This window comes from Haplochromis burtoni, unplaced genomic scaffold (assembly GCF_018398535.1).
Source record: "Haplochromis burtoni strain Fernald_Lab_line unplaced genomic scaffold, NCSU_Asbu1 Contig_93, whole genome shotgun sequence".
NCBI lineage: Eukaryota > Metazoa > Chordata > Actinopteri > Cichliformes > Cichlidae > Haplochromis > Haplochromis burtoni.
In genome coordinates, this window is record NW_024582454.1 from 793,753 (window position 1) to 820,017 (window position 26,265).

Below are 26,265 nucleotides of genomic sequence, written 5' to 3' on the forward strand. Positions count from 1 at the left end.
TCATAACCCTACTTAGGTAAAACTATCATAGTTTGGACCTAAAATACAAAGTACCTAAAATAAAATCAGTATATATATTCTAATACTGGATCATTGTAATTGATTCCAAATTGTCTATATAATTTTAATTTTGCTGCTGTACACTGCTGGGCAGCTTTATCTAGAACAATCGTTTAGTGCAGTTGCTTGTAACTAAAGCTTTAAAATAAATGGTTTTAAGTACAAAGCGCAATATTTGTATCCAAAATGTGCTGATTTTAAGCATAAAGTAGCAAAACACAGAAGTAATATTAAATAAATAACATTATTAAATTGTACTTCATTAAGCATTTCACCAGTGGTCGTGTCTGGGCTCTCGTCCACTGTAAGATTAACAGTAATCTAATAACATAAGACTGGCAGTGGGGCACAAGGAGAACCGGTCTTCCATATGTGGTGTGGTGGGAAAGGAATTTAGAAAGAAAAAAAGCTTTGGGCTTCCATATTATACCTTTTCATCTGTACCCAGGAGAAAACGAAGCAACTGGTGGTCCTGTGGCTCTCTCGAGTCGCTCTTGGGAGGTCCTGCACCCAGCGCTGGACTGGCAGGTGGCTCCTTCTTGATCTCAACTTCAGTTTTGTTTATTCCTTCCTCACTGGTGGTGGAGGCATCATTGGGACTACTGTCCTGAAGCAGCCGGTGGAGGATCTTGTGTCTTTCAGTGAGACTGCTGTGGGAGGCAGGGCACTGAGGGGCAGGAGCAGGGTTAGGTGGATGAGGTGAGGAGGCGCAGTGGATGCTGTTGCTGTTGTTGTTAGAGTCAGCTCCTGTCCCATTGCTATCCAGGAGCTGATTGAGTCTGGGGTTACCCAGCTGTGAGGCAGAAGAAAGGGGGGCTTTAACAGAGTCCTCTCCCCCTTCTTCACCTCCATCTGAGGGTTTTGTTGACGGAGGTCGAATAGAGGAGCCGGTGGGTGTACTGGCTTGTCTCTGAAGGACCGGAGAGGACAGGGAGAAAGACCCTGTTGACCCACCGCTTGCGCTACTGTTGCCATCACCACTAGACTGCTGCCTGTTGAGGCTTCCTCCACTGCTTAGAGCCCCAGCTGGGGAATGGAGGCCAGGTGTGGAGGGAGAGAAGGGGTTCCCTGGTACCCGAGGGCTCCCACCTAACCCAGGACTGGCCCGTGGCATCCTGGGCGACATAAAAGAGGTAGGGGTTGCTGTAAGTGGGCTGCTCAAAGGAGAGGGGCTGTTGACCTGCTGGGGACAATTCGTCCGATTGGGTGTCAGGTAGCCTGTCGGCGTGGCTGGATTATGTCCGTGGGAAGAGGCATTGCTGTTGTTGGTGTGAAGGCCCGCGGTGGCGAGACTTGAGCCTTGGGTTGAATTACTGCTGGGGGGGAGGGAAGGGGAGCGGGAGGGAATTTGGGCGATACCGCTGAGGGTTGGTGGAAGGCTGGGGTTAGTGTTTTCCTGAGAGCTAGCAGTGTTGTGTTCCCTGGGAAAAGAAAAAACAAAGGAAAATTAAAGATGTCAACCACATCTTTATATCACGTCCACAAACACCCCATTTTCTATCAGTGTCTGCCTTATCCAGGCTTCAAGCGTCATCCAGGCTTCTCTGTCTGCTGCTCTTTAAATTCTCCCCGTAATCAATAAAGTGAACAAAACATTAAACATTCATTATCTCCATTACAAGCTTTAAGAATGAAAATCCATATCAGAACACTTGTCGTAGCACTTTTTGTTTGCTGATGATTAAAAAACTTCTGTTAACAATCAATAAGTCAAACTGCACCTTGCATGGAAGAGAAAACATCAAATAAAATGTAATAAAATGGCCAATCAGTACATTACTGAAATTCCCAGAGGAACCCACCCGAGGGATTAGTAAAGGTTTATCTAATCTAATTAAGACAATATCAATTAAGTATGAGGAACAAAAAATTATAATATGAATAATCAATAAACTCTAGTGAGAAAAGGAAATTCTGAAGAATTCAGTAAGAATTCAGTTACAACAAGCCAAAACAACAACCTTACTGGGTTTCCACACTTTTCCTTGAATTCAAGCACTTTTCAAGATATCCCAGCACCTTATGGCTGTGGCAAATTACTCTCAGTTCTTCGGCACATTCAATGAGTCTGCCATAAATGATCAAATTACTGTGTAAGGCGCACATTCATCTGAAAAGTATCACTGACCCATTTTACCATAAAAGCAGTTTAATTACACTTTAACGCAGCTGGTAGATCTTCAGAGAAAGTCAGAGCATTTTTAAAATCCTTGAAAATACCAGCATCATCTGCAACATCCCCCAAAAAGACCATAACTGGGAAACTAACATGCATGGGACTCTGCAGGTGCATGTTGTGCACACTTCAGTGGATGAAAATTCATTTTACTCTGAGATACCACTTGTTACTGACACAAAGTGAAGTAAATTACTATCATAACATCTACACTAAGGCTAACTTCTGAAACTGGATAATTAATTCTGACCATGGAAGTACAAAGTTTTTAAATCTTTGACCTTTTACATGTGGTTGTCAAACATCACTTTATCCACTAATAAATAAGATTAGGCTCAGTTGCAGTCATCTCCTGTGTGTGTGTGTTCAGTCACAGTACCTGTCAATAGTGTGAATGCCCATAATGAAGGGCTGTACATCAGGGTTGGGGGGGCAGCAGAACTTGCAGCGGGTCTGAGCACTAAGCGGAGTGCCATCACTCAGAGTGAAATGGTACAGCGGGCTGATTGCGGTCCCATGTGTCATCACTGTTGAGAATGAAAGAGAAATAAAGGATTTAGGCCTATAAAGGTCATTCTGAGGCAGACATCTGTGTTATAAGACGAGGTGACAGATGATGCTCCACCTCGGCTTTAGCCTGCTGCTTAAACGTGCTTTAGATTTACCGCATCCATTTCTGATAAGCTTGAAGATATGAGACACATCTTCATGTATCCATCTTGTTATCCAGGTCATAGGAGCAGATACCTCCATGGCCACCACCTCCAGCTTTTCCTGGGGGACACCAAGATGCTCCCAGTGCAGGGTTTGTTTTTTTGTTATGGTCTCACAGAGGAGTTCTCTAATTCAGATACATGAACCACTTCAACTGGTTTCTTTTGATGTGGAGGAGCAGCGTCTCAGGAATGTGTCACTTTTCTGTTAGCAGCCGAGCTGAAATTAAGCCAAGTCAGTCGATGTATAACTAACTTCTGAAGTGTGACGACTTCTTTTAGTTCCTTATCTTTTAGTAAGTTAAGTGTGTAATTATTGCTTGGTAAAAAAATAAATAAATAAGAATAATAATTTGCAGGGCTGCAGGAACCTTACAGACTAATCAATCAACCTCATTCATTACTGGTTACAAGCCTAGAGCGAAGTTGTCACCTCCATAAATCTACATAAACATCCTCTCTCGATGTAGGTGGATCCAAGTTAGTTTGAAAAGTTTTTAATATTTAGTATTCTACTCAGTTCACTATATTGCCATTGACATGTTGCAGAAACTCCTGCAGCCATGACAGAGCCGGCAGTGAGCGTGTCAATAATTTCTGAGAGTGGAGGCAAAAGGGGGGAGAGAGAGAGAGAGAAGAGGAAAAAAAAATCAATAGTAGCTACTCACCCTCATGCAAAAGCTTCTTGGCGTGGGAGGGCTCTTTGCCCTGCGGCTGAAAGAAAGCATAGATACATTTCCTGACCAGGTCCTCCCATCCAGGCCTGCCTGTCGCTCGCAAAGCACTAGTTTCTATGGAGATGATCTTCCCTGGATTAAAACACCACACACACACAAACAAAAGATCAGCCTGCACCGATTTCAACAACTGCAGCAGACTTCACACTTTCAGGGTTCACACTGTTACCTTTGAGAAACGAATTTAAAAAATAAAAGAAAAAAAAAAGGAAAATCTCTGAATACTTTCTAAAATGATCTTTAAGTCTCATTGTTGCTGTAATTTTTCAAGATTTTAGGCTTTCGCCTGGGTGGGATATAAATTCATTCTAATAATACAGTAAAGCAAATTTTGTACATGTGTTTGAGTTTTAGTGACTGAACGCGAGGTAAGGGAGTGAACATACTATTGGGGGATGCAGATGAGAATTTAAAAGATGGATATATATGTTAGTATTTGGATTTTTACACTCATTTACAGCCTTTTTAAGAACACGTGAGGTATCTGCTCAATTCTTGACACCTTTGTGCTATAAAGGTTTAGTTCCTTTAATGTCCTGAACGGGAAATGTTTAAACTGAAGACAGTTGCTTACTAAGTCTTGTTCTGTGCTGATATATCACAGCGTGGTATGAACTGTGGTTGAATAAAATAAATGCTGACCTCATAGGCAGTGCTACAAAGGGCCCCAAAGCCTCACAGGTAAGAGTTTGAGAACCATGGGTGTAGACGATGAGATTTTTATTTCCTTTTACCTGTGGGATCCTGCTTTGTGATAAAAGACTCCGTGCTGACAGGCTGGGTTCGTGGCATCCGGCAGGCAATGCATATCAGGCAGCTCTGCAGGTCTAAAGAGGACACAAGGAGCGAGGTTTATGTAAATGTTTGTTGCAGTCAATAAAAGAAAGAAAAACTTCACAACAGCTGAAGAATGGAGGTGATATAAATGAATTTAAAGACTAAGGGATGCACAGATTCACCCCCTTTTGTGTCAAGACAACAAATTGCTGAATACTTTTAAAACTAGGTTAATGAAATCCTGAAAAACCTTAAATGTTTATCACCTGCAAGACTGATATAACACAAAAGAGAAGATCATCAGTTATATTATTGCTTAATATGGTGATAACAACTGAACACGGTTGTTATCAGCTGAAATATAATTAATAACTCTATAGCAGTAGAAATATCCATTACTTGGGAGCATACAGTCCATATTCTTATTACTTAACACGAATCGCTGTCTTTGGAAACCTTAAATACAATTTTCTTAAATACAACAGATTCTTTTTTACAGTGGATTTTGGATATTCTTGAAATATATGAAGAATTCATTTCAAAAAACAGTCTGAAAAATAGCAATAAAAGTATGAACTGTGAGACAGGAGAGCGGGGACCAAATTCCCGCCCTATACCTGCGCTGTATTATTAAAAGATATTTGTTAAATCCAAGTAGTGAATATCAAAGACCTTCAACTACACATCCTCCTTCTTGCAACCACTATTCAATTACAATAACAGCTTGCAACATTTATTGTGCTGCATTTTTTTGCCCCACAATGGTGGTCTTGTTTTGTCTTGCACCATAAATCTAGAACATCCCTCTCGTTCACAGTGCATCACACATCTCTTAAAGCCCAAACTCACTCCCCCAGTTTAGTTTAATTTAAGTCAAGATGACAGAAAGAAAAACTCTGGTCAACAACAGAAGCAAAACCAGTTCAGCTGTTTGGAAACAGTTTCTTTCAAGACGTTTGGCAGCAAATACAACAAATATAAATAACACAAAAACACTTATAGTTAAAAGTTCAATGAATGAACTACAAAACGGACGAAACAACAGCTTGCTGGAACACAAAAATAACATTTTCTTGCCAATTTTCTATAGAAACATGTCAAACAATGAAGTAGGAGCCACTAAACCAGATTCCACACACAAGAAGAGAGTCCTCCAATCCACAAGGCCAGCTCTTATCAAAGTGACTAAAAAGCAGACAGAACAAACAGCCCAATGAGTCTGCAATGCAGGAAAAAAGAAAAATCACACAGTTCATCAAGGCTACTGCGCCAGCGGCTCCAAAGAACATTAAAAACATCACCCAACAATCTGATGGCAGTCCAATTAACCAGCGAGTGAAAGGTTTTGGTGGCAGCATCAACAGCAAAAAGTCATAAAATAACTGCAGAAGAAGTATTTATCCATCAACAATGATCACCTTCTGTGTAAGCCAAATCCATTATTTTCTTAAATTGGATTAATTCCTGACATAGCCAAGAACATTTTCATGATTCGGGAGAAACAGATAAACAAGTTTCAATAAGCGAAAACATGCTTCCCTCACCTAAGAGAAACACTACTGATAGAGTTTTAAAAAATAACTAATTAAAACTTCATATCTAAAACTATTCTTTGTCTTTTTTTTTTTAAAACTCTGAGTGCACTCTGAGTGCACTGGAAACCCATAGATAGAAAGACACTCTGCTACTATAACAGCTTTACGTGATTCACATTTTTAAAAAATCCTTATCTATCCTTTACTGGAATTTTGTGACGTTTCAGCTCCTCTTCCTTGAAGCAAGCGTTCTTCCAGTATGCTGTTCCTCCATCATCCATTCATAAGATAAGATACATCCCTGTGTTACAGCATCCAAAACACCACCAACCTTTAATGTAACTTAAATAGATTATAAAGGTGAAGAAGCTCACTAAGAAAGGATAAATACAATAACTCATAAACTGCTGTACAAGTACATGCGTAACAGGAAATGAGGAAAGTATAATAAAGAAAAGCGTAATAAGTTCCATTTAAAGGCCGTTTCAGATAAACACAGATGTGCTAAGAAGGAAATACAAAATGCTCAAAGAACTGTGTCATAGGTGAACAATGTGGTGAGAGCCACAACTCTGTGCTGACAAGAACAGTAAAACCTCAGTCGAGGCTAAAGGCAAGGATCATGGAAAGTCATGGGAACAGCAGGAGGATATTAGGATGTTACATGTAATAATAGCAGGCCCGCTGCTGTATGTTCTATATCACATGAGCCAAAGTCAAAGCAAAATCCCACCTGGGGCAAATCTGAAGCCAGCCCGACTTCCTATATGGCTATTGAGCTGTCATGTTCAGGCCTGTAAAACAGGCTTGGTAATACTTGTAGGCATATGTGAAGAAGAAAGTGATTCTTATTCCTCTGTGCGGCCCTGAATTTGACACCCTTGTTCAGCTGTCTTATATAACAATTCCTAAACATGCAAACTGATACCAGCCAGTCTGGTGAGCAAGTTCAAGATATTTTTTCTTCAAAGAATGGTGCAAAATGCACACATTGGTGCAATACCTAAATAGATTTATATTCAGCTGTTAACACTGAGTCAGTTCAAACCATGATCATCGTAAGGCTATACTCTGATGAGTGCCTATTGATATTGGCTTTAAAAACTACAATCTACTGATTCAGTGTAGGAAATGGTTCATGGCTGTGTTGTAATATGTATGTATGTATGTACCATCTCCCTCCTCCTGCATGGTCCGTAGCTGGGACACGGTGAAACACTGCATGATCTCATACTGCTGCCGGGCCTCCAGGTTCTCTGAATCCACCTCGTCTGGTGGTCTCTTCAGCATGCGACAGTTAAAGGCGTGGCTGTTCCTGCGCCCAGCTTCTTGTGGCCACGGGACACCATTTACTACAACAAAGAGAAAGTTAAATATTGATGAGGAAAGAGAAAATAAACAAAGTCCCATCATTTCCACCACTTCATGATAAAATCTCTTTACTAAACCTGGTACAAATCACTCTCAGGAACACCATCCTTTTTTAATTTAGCACTAAAACTAGAGATGCAAATGCTCGTCTGATTTGCACAAAGTGCAGCAAAATAAATGCTGACAGTGGGACGCTTTGATGCGTTTTGCACACATTTTAAAAATTAGACAATAGGGCATTTGCAAATCCAAATCTGCTGCACACATTTGAAAGACAAGAAAAGACTTTTGCATCTATGCATTCATTCTTTCTTACACAAATATCACTCCTTCAATGAGATTTATGGTGAAAGGACAAAAAGACATCAGCTTAGATGAGAATGTCTGATCTTAATATCAGCATCATATTTTACTCATTTACAAGTTCATAACTAAGAACTATGGAGGTTTGTATCCGTCACACTTGTGTGAATCAAGAAGAAGATTTTGCTATTGAGGCTTTCGTGCAGAAAGACTCTTAACCCCAGCAGCTTCATACAGCACCAGGGGGTTGGGACATAATTTAATGTTGCACTCAATTAAAGCAGGGCTATCAATCTGCTATAACCCTAATTGTGAGGCACAGATGGAACAGCAGAGCTGTGCTGGCCTCTGCGCATCTCGGCACTAATCGTGGTCGATGAGAGAGAGTGGGAGAGAGGGAGAGGGGAAAGCGAGGAATTTATTTTCCAATTTACAGCCTATAACACACAGAGAGAGCACCAAATCACCCAAACATGATTCACACGGTGAAAGGAATGCTTAGTGGAATTTGTAATTAGTGGACACAAATGGAAAGATGTCAGCGGAACCGGTGAAACAGTATCAAGTTAAAACATTTGCCTAGTACTTTTTAACGTGTTTAATAATTATATACTACGTAACTGCTTAACTTAGTCTATACCAGCAGTCACCCGGTGAGAGGCGGAACACCAGTTCATCACAGCTCTAACCAAACACCTCTCACTCACTTTCACATTCAAAAACTCTCTTTTAACAGGAAGAAACCTCCAGCAGAACCAGACTTGGGGAGAGGCGGCGACTGATTGGGGGTTAGTGGATGAAGACACGGCAGAGATATTTCACACATTTCTGGGAAATTTTATAATCAGTTAACAGACAAATAAGCATTACTTTAGACTGTGAGGGGGGGAAACAAACTACAAAAACAAAACAAAATAAACAAACCAAAAAACCCACAAAATAAAATGGATAAAATTCGAAGAAAATGTAGCACTGAGGCTAAAACTGAGGATTTTCCTAGCATTGTAGAGGCGCTGGGTTTTCAGTTCCTCAGATGCTGGAAGTGCATGGAAACTGCAATAAAATTAACTATTAATGTGCTTTCTCCATGCACAAGGAATGCTCTATTTTTTTGCATACTGCATGCCATTACTACGTAAGGTAAAAACTTGCCTTTCATAGTAACATATCTTCATGAGTTTAAAACCACAAACCAATGAAGCTGGAAGAGCACAAATCTTTTCACAGCTTTAAATAAACTGATTATTTGTTTGAATCCTGAACTAGTTGTTACATTTGATACACAGTGAGGTAGATAAGTTACAGAAAGGAAACAAGGTGCAGCCAATTCAGGGCCAGTGTTTGTGGGAGAGGATAACTGCTTTGAAGCAATTTTTGTAACTTTGCAAAGATTTAAAAAGCACAAAAGCATTTTGTTCTGCTGCCTAATCAAAGATAAATCAATAATTTTGTGTTCCTTTTAATTAGTTTTAGCCTCTTACTTTATGTCTACTTAACGGATTCTTTCATACATGCAATTGTTTTCTGCTGCAGCGCTAAATCAGCAGTATCAACAGACAACTGAAAGGAAGAGCCAACAGCTAAAATATACTGTCAAAGAAGAAAAACTCAGTTTCAGTCTGTTCTTCTCTCCTTCCATTTTACTGTTCTGGGTCCATTTAGTAAATAACAATAATTTTAAATACAATATCAAAATTTATATTAATTTACAAAGGGCTGCAAATCCTTGTTAAGCAACACAAAGAAGAAGCACTAAAGGAATAAGCTAAATGTTGACAACCAACCTAAGATGGTAAAAATCCATCTGCTAAGTGTCTCTGTGAGTTTATTTTTCTTTAAAATCTGTTTCTGAGTAGAAAAAAAAGAAGCACTGGAGTGCCTGGTGCCGAATTACAAGACCAATGGAAAATACAACAATTCAACCTTGTTGCCTAGTGCACTCTGTTATCTTTTGTCCTTAAATCCCCCTCATCTGGCCCCTACGTTTCCATTCTAATCTCTTCAAGGTTGGAGCTAAACACACACACACAAAAGAAAAAAATACACTGTCACAGAATAGAAAGTCTATGTTTCAATACTCTTCACCCACGCATGTGCCGCCTCTACACACTTTCCTCCCTTAACATAATTTGCAGCTTTGTGAGAAGCACTAAAACTCTGTTCATTTAAAATTTACACAGTTCATCCTCCTACCTCTCCTCACAGCTCTTTAAATTTGCCTTAGCTACAAAATCTTCTTTTAATAAAGCAACTTAATCATTTGGATTTGAGTGCCGTGTACAGATTCTTCTGCTTTTTTAACAGTGAGTTTTATTGCCTCCTTAATGGGTTTCATTGGCATGGAAATGGTGAAATTTAAAAATGCTGAAAAAGTGATTATTAAATATCCCTCAAAAACATTGCATTTAAAATCGATTCTGCTCACTCACCGAGGCTTTTAGGCAGCAGATTACGAACAAACTCGTTGTGGTCTCCCACGTGGAGGATGCTGTAGACGCTGGAGGCCATGAGCTCCTCCTGGGTGTATCCAAGGTAACTCGTCACGTTCTCAGAAACAAAGACGATGCGCCCCTCCCGGTTGACAACGAAGAAAAACCCATCAAGCGCCTTAACGGGAAGAACAGAGAGAGGGAAGACTAAATCAGATTTTCTGAACGTGTGTATTAGTTAGGAGTAAACAACATGTTAGGCACACAAACCAGGATTTCCTATGTATTGTTTTACCTCTAGCAGCATGGGCCCCAACGCCTCTTTCTCCACCAGTCCCTGGCTACTGGAGGAGATGTCGCTCTTCTGCACCTCATCATCTGGAGAAAGGAGGGCTGCTTTTTCTACCCGGGGGGGTAGAACAACAGAGACATTAAATATTTTGCAATACAGTTGTTGTTGTTTTTTTAAGTATAAAGCCTATTTTTAAAAACTAGTGCTGTCAGTGTTAATCTCGTTTAAATTATTAAGGCCATAACGTCATAATGAGTGATTCTGCACGGCGTCAACATGTTAACACGTTGACGCCGTGCAGAACCACGCACGGAGCGATCCGCGGTAACTCGCTAACGGAGATTTGCCACGGTAATGCGGTTATGGCGTTGAAGTCATTTTAACGAGATTAACGCTGACAGCACTATTAAAAACACGTACACAACGTTTGCTATGCTATGAAAAAAGGGGTTTTAATGCCAACAGAGATATTTGGTGCCTACCAAAAAGCCCATTTTGAGTCTCAGCGATATTCATAGCACAATAAACACTGAGGTAAATATCACAGTTTTACCGTGTTATTCTAACAAGTGTCGCACATGTTCATGGATGGAATGAAAAAGGTTGTTTTGTACAGCTACAATTTATTATCATACAGTTACTGCTTTGAAATAAAGAGCACTCTACATGTGTGTGGCTGCACAGAGCAGACAGACTACTGGAAACCAAAGAAAAAAAAAATCATATTATTTGAAAAAAGTTAGCTTTAGACCACCAGAGTGGTTACATTTTCTAAACTCCTTTGACAAGCTTTCAAATCCCTGTTTGAGGGTAAAAGCTTGGTTTTACAGTTAAGGTTACAAAACCGGTTCAGGTCAGGGAGAAGGTGAAAGTTTATCAGATATTTTGTGATGGTTAAACTTAAGTCTTAGGAATGCACCGATGTCAATGAGTGGCCTCACAAAGACAGCCAAGGCTTTCCTCCCCACATCTGTCGAGACAGGATAAGAATGTATGCTTTAACTGAAAACTTGAGGTGACAACTCTTACAGATGTGGAGGTTTATTTTTTGCATACCCTGGTTTACTCCTGCAAACCTTGTTTAAACATTTACATAAAATGTTTTATGATTTTTTGGTTTACATTATAGTTACGCAGAAAATTATAAAGAAAATTAAAGAGCATAATATTTGACAGAAATTGTGGAGACACCGTACAGAAAACGTGTTTCCTCACCCTGCTCACGCCGTTTGATCTGCTGGATTTGGTCCACAGTGCTCTTGAGGATGTGGCACTTTTCGGGCTTAACGCTGAGACTGGCAATGTCGCCCATGTTGGATGACAACAGCTCCGCCAGCTCCTCGATGTAGCGGCACTCCAGCTCCCGTCTCCGCTTCTCCGCACTGCAGAAACAGACCCGACAAAGACTCAAAGCGAAGTTCACATTAAAACAGCTGTTTTTAAATCAGTACTACTTTTCTGGGTGATTTTTTTGGTACTTATCTGGTTTTAAAAACATCAGAAAACTGATTCTCTAGCACTAATGAAACTATATTTGTTTTGATTTTGACATTTTTAACCATGAAAGCCGTGACATTTACTTTAAAGTGAGAAAGAAAAGCAGCAAAACCTGACATGTTAAAAATTAATCAATTCACTGTTTCTGCTCGGCAAAAGTTACATTTAAATTACACGGTACTTGAAGTACATTGTCCTAAACTAATCAATATGGCCAAGTATATTACACTTTAGTAATAAGGCATTACTATATCACCATGTTTAGTAATGTAATCAATAAGGATGAACTTTGTGTCAGCCATAGTATTACTAGCCTAACTTTCTGATGTCAGTGGTCAACATTTACCTCGTTGTGAATATAAAAGTTTAAAGATGTCACGAAGAGCTTTAAAAAACTTTAAGAAGATGTGATTATTGTTGTTGTTGTTGTTGTTATTATTATTATTATTATTGTTGTTATTATTATCATCTCTTTTTAAAATGCAGACTTTTTTTTAAATGTGTACATGGCAGCAAAAAGTATTGGCAATTTTTTTTTAAAGATTATGACAAGAGAAGAAAAAAAATCAATTACTGATGGATTAATGGATACATATGAGAACACACACGTTCTTTAAACAAAATCACCCATGATGTACAAGCAATTATCAGCACCCCTCCAGGAGCAGAAGCAGAAGAGAAAACTATAATTGTCCCTGTAGGCTAAATATGCAGTTATTACACAATAATGAGTGACTCGAACCGTTGGTTGTGACTGACAGCAATAGAGACAAAGAAACAAACAGAAAGCTGGTTGGACCCAACACAATGTGCTCAGACACATTACACAGGAGATCCAGCAGAGTAACGTAGATTGCAATGAAGGAGAAACACATGATCTTTAACGGAGCACAAATTAGACTGTTGGAAGGCTGGTGATATATTTAAAGCACAAATCACATTTTATTGATAGCAGCATTATTGAATAAATAAAGTAGACTAAGTTTTGTTTATTTTTTGTTTGTGATAAAGTTGTATGAAAGAGTTAGGATAGAAAGTGTTACACAAGTTATTTGAATGTTGCTATTTAAACTATTTTGTACAATTTGTAAAGCATCTCGTACCTCTGCTTTATTGCTGTTGATGCCAAAGAAACATACATCAATACATACATCTACATTCACTGCTGGCATTTGCAACTTTTAAGGTGATTTTAGACCTTGTGATTATTATATTTTTAATGTTTTTCCTCCCTCAGTTAAAAAAAATGCTGTTGCTATTTAAGCCCTTGTAAATACGACATTTGACATTTTTGTAATTTTCAATTAATGCAGATTAAAATAAAATTAGCTTAAATCGAATCTGAATCATGCTTTCAGCTCTGACCTTTGGTTTCAGTGTTAATATATTTGTAATCCATTTTACCATGGTGTTGCTTTTTTGCAATCAAATTGATTTATTTATACTTTTTAACACTGCTTATTTATAAAAAAAAAAGATTGTTTTTTTTAAAAAACAAAACAAAAAAAAACAAAACAACAGCCAGTTAAATTTAAGTAAATGGTTTTAGATTAAACTGTGAAAGTAAATTCATGATCCTCTTTTTTCCTGCATTGGCTTTTTATCCACCTGTGGCATTTTTCTATAATATTGAAATTGGACAAAAATCAAAAGAAAATAAATTAATTAAGATTCTTCTCTTTTAACCTTTTGCGCAGCCTGGTGTTTAAATTTATTCTTGAGTTCCAGTGATTTCATTTCTAACGGACGAGAAACAGCAAGGTATGTGGCAGCAAGAAGAGCGTATATGTGACCGTGCGTATGTGAAACGACAACAGCAAAAGTAGGTCAGTGCATTGGCCAGCCAGAAAACACAGGCGTGGTGACCGAGGGAAGGGGGAGGAGGGGGAGGACGCTGCTGTGTGAAATGAGCGGGTAAGTGGATGAGTATAGCTGCTGGAGAAATGCTAGCTGGGCTGTTACATCACCTATCGGCCTTATAGATTTACACATACAGTACATGGAGAACTTTCACTCCTACACGCCCCACTTAAACTTATACTGACCTAAAGTCAAATCTATACTTTAAACTTTATCTCAGGTTTCTAATTACTTCTATTTAATTAGGACTTTTTGTTCAAATTTACTTTGTTTGGAGTAGCAAAAATGTTTGGTATATAACTTGGTATCTTGGTATATACATATACAAATATACATGTATATTGTTTTTTACATTTATATCTTTATGGTGATTTGTTTTTCCTTTGGGAGTATGTAGACATAGATCACTTTAATATCACTAACAAATAAATAACAACTGTGATAAATAAATTAAAACAACAAAATATTTGGCACAGGGAAGTCAGTACTTGACAGGCTGTCTGTGGGATGTTATTTCACTTTTTGTTGCCGATGTTTAATCACTGACATCGCATTCACACTAGAGACCGGTTGGTGATCCCCTGGCAACCTCCAGTTGTTAGTGACAAATGTGGGTTCCTTAACCACTTGGATGTTACTAGGTGAAACTGGTCACAAACATAGCGCTGCACCGAAAACCTTCTTGTGCTCGCTTTGGTTGCTAGCAGATTGCTCCAGTTACTGGAGTTTGGTGGACCACACCAAGTTGTCTGCAATACGAATTTCACTGATTACAACGAATTAGAGATGGACCGATCCGATATTACGCATCAGTCCGATACTGACCTAAATTACTGGATCGGATATCGAAGAGAAATAAAAAATGTAATCCGATCCATTAAATATCACAAAATCATTTAACAAAACTTGCGACATGGCGTAACTCAGCTCATAACCTTAGCACGTCGGAGCAGCACGCGTCACGTGATAGAGCGGCTGTGGCGTGCGAGACCTGTCAGTGGTCTGGTTGAGCAGTTGGAGCCTCGCTACGAAACCGGCATTTCATCTCCGAGAAAGGTATCCCAGAGAAGTAAAGCAAGTGTGTAAGTTCATCTCTGAATGTTTGTAAAGCATTCCCACGTCAAGCTTAACAACCAATACATGCAGTGACTGCCTCTTCTTCTCTCCCCCTCACTCTCCTGCTGCTACTTCAATCATGAAACTGATCAATGATCAGCTGATCGGCTTTTCTGTCACAACTCCCGTCTCTCTTGTTTGTTTATCGCCCACTTTGCACCAGAAAGAGGAAACCAGCAGATAAACAACAGCAGCATGTTTAAGCTTGATAAGCTGTTGTTAGAATGTATTACTTTCTACACCAGGATCCTTTTCTATGTAGCTGACAGCTGGTAACTGTGCAGGGGCGGATCTAGCAAAGTTTTGCTAGGGGGGCCAGGTAGGGCATTAATAGGGAAAGGGGGGCACAAAGAAATACTTTTCTTTCTAATTGTCATGTCTAGCTTTTAATAAATAATTATCTGAATCTTACAACCAAAGTTTTCATCTGATGTAAAATGTATAGAAATCCATTATTGTATAAAGGAACTATTAACTCTAATATGTACTCTGGTAAGCTACAGCACTTTTTCCTTTGGTAACCATCTGTGCAGTCTGTAATTCTGTTGAAGAAAGATGTTGAATGTATTTAAATATGTAGAAAAATAATTGATTTCTGTGCATTTGTTTTACACGTGCATTAAATTAAAGTAGATTGCGCCGATTAAGCATTATCAGGCGGAGGGTGGTTTCCTTTTGTTTTTGCTGGGAGTTTGCAACCCTATTAGTAAGGTTGTTTAATATTTCTGCTAAGTACTGTTTAAAATACCAGAATAGGGTGGATGGTGTAGGTTTAAGTAAATTAGATTGATCAGTATTGCTGAACTATGAAATATTTTGGGTGCAGTGTATTTTTTGCATACAGGAATAACAGAATAGCTTTAGTGTTTGTTTTTTTTAAAACTTGAGTATGAACTCGTACAAAATGCAGCAAGATATTAAAAAAAACAAACAGTTTTGTTGATTATAAAATGAACTATATTGGATTCATATCGGTATCGGCAGATATCCAAATTTATGATATCGGTATCGGACATAAAAAAGTAGTATCGTGCCAACTCTACCACGAATCTCCAGTAACCACTTGGTTGGGGAATAGACATTCATCCCTAGCAAACTGCCTCCAAAAACTAAGCAACCTCAAAGTTAGTTCATGAAATCCTCATGCTTCATGCTCTTGAACACAAATTTCACCAAACTATTGGTATGTCCTGTAACATGATTTTTTATCACATGTACCAATTTGGTGTTAATTTCACAAAATTAATATGTTATACTTTTAAAAAGCAAGAAACCTCCAACCTCCACATTAAAAGTTAGAGAGACTGATTGTGAAGCAAATCGTTTTGCTGCTGACATCATATTTTCAGCCATGATTTATATTATTTTTAATATCTTACTAATTAAAAATACTTTACTTGGTTACAGTTACACATTAAAAATAGCTTTGCATTAGTAAAGGTTGGTCGGGTTATAATACAAACAGTTAGTAATGTCTAAAAGCTCTATTTCCTGACTATAGTCACGTATCCTCACTGATGAGTCTGGACAACATATGTGCTGCAGACACAAAAATACACTTTCTTTTAAAGCACATTACAAAAAAACACATAACATTTTATGTCCACGAATATAAACAAAGCAAGGCAGAATAAAACACTATTTTGCCTTGAGTAAAACGTTATATTTCTCCCATCTGGAGTTGCCTAATCCCACAGTGACAGCCCAGTAGGGCTGCCACAAAAGGATAAGGCGCCTGGCCAAGCAAAAAAACGAGATAATATTTTACGATAGATCGATAGGTAACACACGATTATTATCGATTAGAAATACGACTAATTAAGAAACTACACATCCAAATCACAATGGACAACGTAACAACCGAAACAGCTACTAATTGCAAACAAGCAAAAGCAATTAAATAACTAATTATAATAAATGCATCATTAGAACTATCATTAGCTTACAGCTTTAAGCTTTTAAGGTGCTAACTAAAAATAAAGACAGATGATAGTTTTTAATTTTAATGAAATTTGCAGATTGTTTCGGTGAAGTTTAATAAACTCTTGCTATCTAAAATATAACAGGACAACGGAGTATATTCTCAGCATCTCACACTTCTGATAATCAGTGTCTGCTTGACGTTTATTCAGCTGTGTAAAAACTATAACTTTAATCTCAGCCAAACCGATTTACTCAGGAACAAATAAAATACTAAAAAAAAAAAAAAAAAAAAAAAAAAAAGCCAAACAACAACATTTTTAATTTATCTAAGTGACTCATATATATTTAACCTGAGTCGCGAAAGACGGCGGTGGGTTTGAAAACAATTTGCCGGGAGTCCGGTGTTCTCACGGCGCTAGTGACCTAGCCCCCGGCTAGCTATCGAGCTAGTGGGTAACAGACGTCTCCGAAAACGTCGGAGCGCTTTTGAAAATATGTGGTGTCCTGATAAACTGAGCAGATATTTGAGGTTTACACAGCTACATTCTCGCCTGAAAATATGTTAAACGTTTATTTTGTGACCCAGAAAGAATAATAAGAGTAATATTAAAACTAACTAGCTGCCGCCATTGTTGGAAACTAAGCTGGGCCGCGCTATGAATTCTGGGACACAGCTGCTTCTTCTTCTTCGGGGTTTAACGGCAGCTGGCATCCTTGTACATGCAGTGCTGCCATCTTCTGTTTCAGTCCGTTATTACACTCTTAAATCCTGCTACTTCTGTGTCTTTTGCGATCTTACAAAGCTTCAAACGACACGTCGACTATTAAATCAGTCGTCGACGATTTTGATAGTCGACGTAATCGTGACTAGTCGACAAATCGTGGCAGCCCTACAGCCCAGCTGACCAAAAATGAGCAAAAACAAGTAATCAGTAAGCATGCTCGCCATGTACAACCAAGGCAATGATTGCGTTACCTTATGTGGATAATCTATGATTTTTATAAGAATTGGGCAATCTGAGAATTAAATATGTCCATTATATTTATTTTAGGGGTGGGACTCGATTAAAAAAATTAATCTAATTAATTAGAGGCTTTACAATTAATTAATCTTGATTAATTGCACAAGAATTTTTTTTTTTAAATTTTAAAAGGTTTTAGTGGGGGACAGAACAAATAATAGACATGGACATGAATATTGCAAACTCAAGCTCTTTTGATTTATAGGGGGGAAAACTGCATTTAAATGCAAAACAAAGAAACAAAAATAATATCCCTGGCCAAATTGGGCAGACTTAGAAATAAAGTGCTATTTTAAGTACTTTTAGTACATTTTTAAAATGGTATTGTCTTTAAATAATAATAGAAATTTCAAAATAAAGTGCAGTTTTTCTTCTAAAAAAATTAGGCAGAAACATAAAAGGCTATTTGAACAGCTTCACCTTTAAAATCTGAATAATCTTAGCCAACATTATTTTGTACATTAGGCTAAAACTGTGTGATCATCAAACATTTTAGTGCAAAAATAAACCTATTGGACTCACAATAACTCCACTCTTACTTACAGTCCGTCTCTTTCAGCCAGTTACTTAGACAAACTAGCCTGTTCACATTGTCAGAGCTCAAGGCAGCTCTCTTTTTTGTTACTATGTGACCTGCAAGTCTGCAACAGTCTCTCACATGAGACAGAAGTGGCCGGACTAATCAAATACTTGCAGGCCAGGACAGACAGCTGTGGGTCGGCCCCTGCTCGACTGGACCACTACTGCAGCGGGCAGTCTGCCTCCCTGATGGTGGATTCTGCTCTGTAAAAACTCAGGGCCCTGTTACACAGGGTTTCCTCATCTAAATCTGTAGCACATTTTCTAAACCCCTATCTTCTACCACTGCTAGTGGTCTACAGTCCAGAGCAATCCATTTTGCGAGACAATCTGTAAGTTTGTCCGACGCTGACTTAGTAATTTTGGTCCTGAAGCCAGTCATTTCATCAACTGGGACTGCTAGCACTAACAGCTCCTAGTTTCTGTGCTCGCTGCAACATGTTTTGCATTTAGATGGTACTGTAAGGTTGAAGTGCTGCGGTGGTATGCAAACTCCTTTTTGCACAGTTTGCACAAAACCACGCTTTTATCAAGACTACTGCTAGGTAGTCTTTTAAAATGTAATTTAAATTAAATGAGTCCTAACTGTCGCTACCCGATCGGTACCCCGCATGCGCGAAAGGTGTCTACTTCCGGTCGTAGCGTTTTACGATAGTTATGGGTCAGAGTATCTGTTAAGATGTTAAGAATAATAAGTATATCTTAAAATGTTTGCAATAATGAAGCATTTCAGTACAATGTAGACAAAAACGAAAAATAAAAAGAAAGTTACGGATCAGGACTCTTCGATCCTTACTGCGCATGTGTAAAGTCGGACCGTACAAATCGGGTCTACCCGATCCGTACCGCGCATGTGCAGATGTTTTCTTCTTCTTCTGTTCGTTTAATGGCAGTTTACTCCCCAGTGTATGAGGATACCGCCACCTGCTGACCGAAGCGAATAACCCTATTATAAACTGAATTAGCGTATTATCAAAGTGCGTGTTAAATTTGATTTAGCGATAGTCGAGTGTGTTTATGCTTGTCTGTGAGGAGAGGATTGTTGGAATAGTGATGATGATGTCCGCTATCACTGTCAATTGTCAGTAAACACTTAATCTGGCTGATGAATCTTCACGTGACACATTGCTAAGTCAATATTATTAAGTCTGTAATTAGGCGCCATTCTTCTTATTTTACGGCGCTGTTGTTCAATCGGGGGACGCTCTCTGTGGAGGAACTTAGCATGAATTTGTTTGTATACGGATTATCCATTGTTTAAATGTCCCGGTAGTCGAAAAGGAGGCAGAGCTGTTGAGAAATGCTAGGAGCTAACTGGGCGCTAACCATATCATTCAAATATATTGAATGTCGCAATGTTGGCAAAGAGAGGAAGTGACGTAAGATTTGCGCATGCGGGGTACCGATCGGGTTTCCGGTACGGATCGGGTAGTGACACTAACAACACACTTTCTTCTGATTCTTCCATTTTTGTAGCTGTGTGCATCAGTGTAATCGGTATGCCAGGAAGTCATGCATTGACAAAAGTTCCCCTTTGCTTGGAATTCAAAGTGCGATTAAATGCATTAATGTTTTTATAATGCATTATTTTTTTCAAATTCATTCATCGCAATTAATGCATTAAAATTCCCGCCCTCATTTATTTATGATTATAAATTAAGCCACTGCTAACAAAGTTGATTAAAAAAAATCTGCCATAAATGTAACTTCTGATGTGATAATGAAAATAAAGTAATGACAAAATTATGAGTTCGATTTTATCTTGTGATCTCATCAGTTGAATTTCACTGATCAGTCAGTTTTTGGCAATTCATTTAATGGTTTAACACATTTTAATGCAAACATCATTTGTTTACATGTATTTTACGACATAATTTCACGAGCTTAGATGTTTATAAGCTTACTGATAAAAAAGCTAGGTTGATATGGTTGATAATTGTTTTTATTACTCATCTTTTGGCTGATCATGAACCAATAAAGATTCACAGTATCTCCGGCTCTATCCGTGTAATGTTTGTCAGTGTTGTAAAAAAAAGGCATGCAGCCGGTCTTACCTTTGCCCTGACGTGTCGCATGGCGAGCCCTTCCTCTTGCGTAACTCTGGCGTGGCAGGGTCCAGAGGGCTTTCCCCTACTGCACTCATTTTCAGCTTTAACTGACCTGCGGGGGTGGGAAACGCATGGTAAAAAGATGTGTCAGGAACAAAATTGAGAGCAGCCATTAATGTAAATCCCACAGCTTTCTCCCCCTAGATCCATTCCTACAAACCAGTGCAGATAAAAGAGCACAGGAAAGCCACAGATTTTGTAAAGACTTTGGACAACTATTTCTTTAAATTCCTACTGTCAGGCAGAGCTAACCACACATGCACAAAATCCAAGGCCACACTGAATCTCCCCGGTCAGACAAGACTAGGGATGGGTACCGGTGTCCGGTGCCATCTGACATAAACGGTAGTAACCAGACCGAAAAGCAGCGCACATTTCGGTGCTTTTTTTTCCTGAGCTGTGATACACTTTAGATCCTAGCCAATCATTTTACGTTTCCAAGGATAGTAGGCAGGTCCAGGTACGTACGTTCTTTTGAGCAGAGCTACAGATTAAAAATGCCCAAAGCGAAGCGGTCAAAAGTCTGGCTGTACTTCACAGCAAAATATGCAAACTCAGCAGCCTGCAACAAGTACTTTAAGGTGATACTGTGATACTGTGCAAAGGCGGTAACACCTCGAATCCGATAAACACCTGGCGACGCATAGCGTTTTTTTTTAAAAGCTGAGAAATGCGCCGTATTTGATAGCTTGCTGAGCACCGTTTAAGCACCGGCACCGTTTCAAAAGTACCGATTTGGCACCGGTATCGGATAAAACCTAAACGATACCCATCCCTAGACAAGACCGACTCTGCTGTTTTGTTTTTCCTTGTAAAACAAATTCCCAATTAAAACAAAAGTCAATAACACTATCAAACACTACTGTAATAATCCAAATAATCATATGGCGCTATGATTGTGTGTATTTCTGTCAACACCATCATCAATCAACATGACCACCAATTTAACTACACAAGTTTACCCCTTTTACACAGGTGAATCTTCTTTAATATTTGTCCTGACCAGTCCTTTTTTAAAATCACCTTCACCTGCAGTTTTCTACCAACCTCTGAATATAGTTCAAGAAGAGTATTTTGTGCTGAGAACATTTTAATTCACTATTAATGCTGAGTGGCTAATATTAGGCTAACCTACATGTTTCAACTGATAAGCCATGTATGAGGTTGACAAATGAGTTACATGTCACTCTCATCCTTTAGTCTTCCAAATGATCCCGACACCCTGCCCTACACATGTAGTCTTGAATTATTATTTACAACAGTGTGGACCAACCAGTAAACAATAATGAGAGTCTATGACTGACTGAGAGTTGTTCCAGGTGACAAATTTAGCAACAATTATTCAGATTTGTGAGCAATCAAACTAATTTAAATACTGCTGAAATGTGTAGCACGTTGAGTCGTACATCTTCTTTGCATGTTAAAGTCATTGAGCTGAAAGTGGCTGCAGATCAGCCACTTTCATCACTGGAGTTTTTACAGCCAGTGTACAGCCACTCATTTCTCACAATATGTTCTGCAGTTTCAATAAGTTTCCTACTGGCACTATAAGCTCTCAGAAACAAGTTAACTAGTGTTGAATATCAATTAAATACAAATAAGTAGTTTAACTGCAACATTATGCAATATTTCATCATCTAGTGGATGTCCAAGCAACATCTGGCTTTTCCCATTCATAGCATCTCACAAGTACTACAAGAAATACACTGTAATATGCAAATGCAATTGATATGAGCATTTCTGTACAGAGATTGCTGACTGCTTACAAACAACGGAAATCTTTTCAATTTCTGTAGCCTGTATTCACAGGACAGTTCAGAGAAGACAGGAAAGCGGGAAGAGGATGTGTAGAGTGACCAGGTAAGCTACAGCGGCGCCTCAGCATTTCTAAAAGGAAGGTGAGACATAAACATGAATAAAAGCCTTTCAACTACTTGTGGGAAATTTCTTTTTCTTTAAAATTTACATTCATGCGTTGTGACTGAAAGAAAAATCTGTACACATACACACAACCTCTTTAGCCCACTGAAAAACAGGCTGCCATTGTCACAAGTATTGGGTGCCGCTGCAAGTCCATGCTGCTCACGGGATGCTAATCCTTCCTGACTAGCACTGTTTACATTTCACCTCAAATCACCCCGCTCTGCTTCCGCCTTCCTTGTAGTGCTAACCCACTGCACTTAAAAAACATCCATCCACAACAGTGAGAAATGAGATCACTGCAGCACATTAGCACCCAATAAAAACACAATGCAGCCCAATTTCAGAGTCAGAGATTAGTATGTATTTAATATAAGAGCCTGAGCTGCAAGTATGATATATAATTTATTCTTGTTTATGTTACAAATGTGTTGATTCTGGCTATATTTTAAGGAAAAAACATTTATAACACACATCAGGTGATATTAATGGCTCGACTGGAATCTAGGAATAAAAATAAGAGTTAAAAAAGACATTTTTACGTAGCCAACATCTTTTTTTGCCTACCAAATATCTAAAAAAAAAAAAAAAGTTAATGCTTTAGTCAACCCTTAACTTGGTATATGTTCATAAAAAAGGCCAGAGGTTCTAATTTCATTTGTCAGATAAAATAGTAATAATATTTAGTTTGATATCAACATGCCTCCAAAGGCACCAAATATTGACTAATTTTAAATGTATGTTTTTTTATTTATTTATCTTTTGTAACTTAACCTTGAAAATTAACGTTTGCACTTACAGACTGATGGACTGTTTCACCTGTAATGTTAAGTGTAAGAGAAAGAGCATCCATCTTTTCAGAGTGACCTTCCCATCATAACGCTCATCATTTATGATGGTTAACAAGCTCAGGTAAAGCCGGTACGTTTCTGGGAACGCATCTACAAATTTACAGTTCACTGTCAGAAAGAGAACACCAGGTGCAGTGATTATGTCTGATAATGTACCAAGCAAGCAACACCAAATGCATCTGCCGAACGCCCTGTACTCACTCGCCTTATAGATAGCTTTAATTTATCAGTCTACAACAAGAGGACGCTTTATGCTTTCTGTTTTGTACCATGAAAACAACCACTTATACTTTTTCTCGGAATGATTCAAAAGGAATTTGTGAAGCCCATCGGCTAGGCACAACCAGATTTTTACATCTCAGGGCACATGGCCTGAGATGTAAAAATCTGCAGGCCTGAGTATATCGGTCAGTTATTTTTAACCAATTTTGTATGTATTTTTTATTCATCTGTCAGAGAACAGCGTCATTTCAGTCCTAGTTTGAACGTTTAATTGCTGCCAACCAGCAAGCAAAAGAAATTGCAGTCACAAGTCTGTGCCAACTGGTTGGTTCAGCTCTTTATCTTATTCAGGTGCTCCACTGAGACTAAGGGCAGGTATTGCACTTATATACAGTTAAGTCACTTACAATGTGTACACAGTTCCAGCAATCTAATAATGGCCAAACCAGTGGGCACCAGTGTGGAACGACAGGCCTGAAGCGTTGCAGAGATGGATGGGCACCCGACCAGGGCAACACTGCTTTATTCTCTTTGTTTGTGGCTACAAGCTGCCTTTGTTCCCTTAGTTTCAGACTAAAGCACCAGTAAGGTTAACGTTAATCCTCAAGATTAACCTGTTTGTAAGTATTTGGCTGGGCACAGCCTATGAAGGGGGCTTTTCAACCTACACAAACACGTCTAAAAACCTAACAGCGTAGCTTGACGTGAATGATGCCATGCACATGTCAAACCCTGGTTGAAAAGTGGTCCTGAACACAAAAGGAAGTGATACCAGAAGCATATTTGAGAATGCTTCAAATGTAATAAGGCCACTGCAGTGTAAAGTCACTAAGCTTATTTTGTGCACCACCCCTGTACTCCCTCTTGCATACATTACTGTACTTGGAAAGAGGTGATGCTGGTGGGATATTAAGTTATAAGTAACTGGTAAAAAACATTAAATGCTAATGTCTATCGTTACCAAACTATGTGTCAAACAGTAACACATGAGTCGATTCTCCATTACAGTCTTGGTGTGCTTTTAGAGCTCGTTTCTGACTGCGTCTTCTCAGCCAAAAGAGCTGACGCGGTGAAGCAACAAGAGCATCTTCGATAGAGAGCTAATTATTTCAAGTGACTCACATGCCCCTTCAGTCCGATTCTGGGTTCTGCTGATCAACGGAAACAAAAGTAAGGGGTCTGAGTGTAACATTTACTGATAATAAAGCTTGAGGATCAAAATTTAGTAAGACCCCTAGCATTAGGAGACCCCTGTGAGAAAATAACAAAGGAGGAAGGGGCTGGGAAATGGTCTTCAAACAGAGGAAAAACGTGGGACACCAACATGGTACTGTAATAACTAAACAAGCTGAACAGGACATGTATCCTCAGATGAGGCCATGGCCATTTCAAATGTTCTGAGGTTCAGCAATCATTTTTAAAGGTTTAAAAAAAAAAATCCCCCTGTTGTGATGATGTAAGTGCTCTATCTAGGGAAAAATATCAATATCCAGTTTTTACGCAATTTACACCCAGTTAAGTGTGAATTTTCACACTTTTCACACTTCACTCACCAACACGCTTATATAAACAAACAAAAGAATCCATCGACTACCATCCATGCGAAATATTGCAAATATTCGTTATTAAGCACGACTACAAAGGATTTAAAACAAACGAAAGACATTCAGCACAAAGTTTTCATTCTTAGCACCCACATGGCTGTCTTTAAGCAAGGTTTCTGCAGCAGTTTGTCTGTGGACAACCAGTCAAGGCAGATAAAACCGCTTTGTTTGTGCTCGGGTAAATCTCACATCAGAGCGCTTTAGACAGTTGTCTATGTTCTGCGTATTTGCTGTATGAGGAGAGGATGTGACACTCAAGCAACAGAGTGTAAGAATTGTTATTTTCTGCGAGAAAAAAAAAGCTTTTACAGCAAAGATGGCAAACTTTTAAGCGTAAAAAAATTAATAAAATATGACTGTTTATATCTGCCTTAATAAGTGCCTGGAGACGTTTCAGGATCCTGGTGAAACTTGACCCTAAAAGACAAGAGGCTTCTTTGTCCCTGGCTGCCCGATTACAATCTCAAATGCAGACTGGAGCATGTACCAGTGATCTGAATGCAAGTGTAGACTGTATATAAAAGATGGATATGGTCTCCCAGGCTTTGGAGTTCACATTGTGAAGTTTTAAGAGTGTTTTGGCCCTGGTTGCATAGGCTTTTTGGAGCCAGAAGTTACAGTACTTGGATGAAATGAGGGAGTTTTAAGCTATGAGCAAGTGCTGCACCCATAGATGTTACAACAGCCACACCCCAGCATAGGTACCTCCTAATTAGTGTTAAGAATTAGAATTTACTCCAAAAATCTCCAGCGCAAGCACAGTGGGGCCATAAAATTCAATTACTACAATTAACAAATATGACCCCAAGCAGACACCAATCAGCTACAGCTGCCTGTGCCAGAACAGTGCCGACTACCCCCAAGTACTATTATAAAACAACTCATACTTTTGTATTAAGAAGGGCTAAGCTATTTACTGAGGCCAAAACTGTTTCTGTTTATTTTTAATTTTCTGTAGCTTTATAATGCTGTAAAATGGCATAATTGAACATGGCTCATTTTTGGAACCAGACTCCAGTGGCCACTAGTGGAACTGCAGTTTTGGTCTTCATATGAGAGTTTTGGGGGAATCTTTAAATTGGAGCTACAAACAACATCCCGTACTACACTCCGACCCTCTAAGCCGCATGAGAGTCTGCATACTACAACAAATACTGTGAGAAGTGACAC

The 26,265-nt window shown here is 38.9% G+C and overlaps 1 protein-coding gene across 5 annotated transcripts in view; it reads right to left on the reverse strand.

Annotated features, from left to right (window-relative positions):
* The window catches only part of ncoa1 (nuclear receptor coactivator 1), an 81,540-nt gene that overhangs the window by 17,263 nt on the left and 38,012 nt on the right, over positions 1 to 26,265 (reverse strand). For all 5 annotated transcript variants that reach the window (XM_042222733.1, XM_014336198.2, XM_042222735.1 and 2 more), the window contains 9 exons: positions 20,445 to 20,550; positions 11,609 to 11,775; positions 10,397 to 10,503; positions 10,102 to 10,279; positions 7,171 to 7,350; positions 4,421 to 4,513; positions 3,618 to 3,758; positions 2,616 to 2,763; positions 491 to 1,481 (listed from right to left, as the gene is read on the reverse strand). In XM_042222733.1, the coding sequence (XP_042078667.1) occupies positions 491 to 1,481; positions 2,616 to 2,763; positions 3,618 to 3,758; positions 4,421 to 4,513; positions 7,171 to 7,350; positions 10,102 to 10,279; positions 10,397 to 10,503; positions 11,609 to 11,775; positions 20,445 to 20,533 (2,094 nt within the window). In that variant the 5' untranslated portion in view covers positions 20,534 to 20,550. The remainder of the gene's footprint in view (positions 1 to 490; positions 1,482 to 2,615; positions 2,764 to 3,617; positions 3,759 to 4,420; positions 4,514 to 7,170; positions 7,351 to 10,101; positions 10,280 to 10,396; positions 10,504 to 11,608; positions 11,776 to 20,444; positions 20,551 to 26,265) is intronic.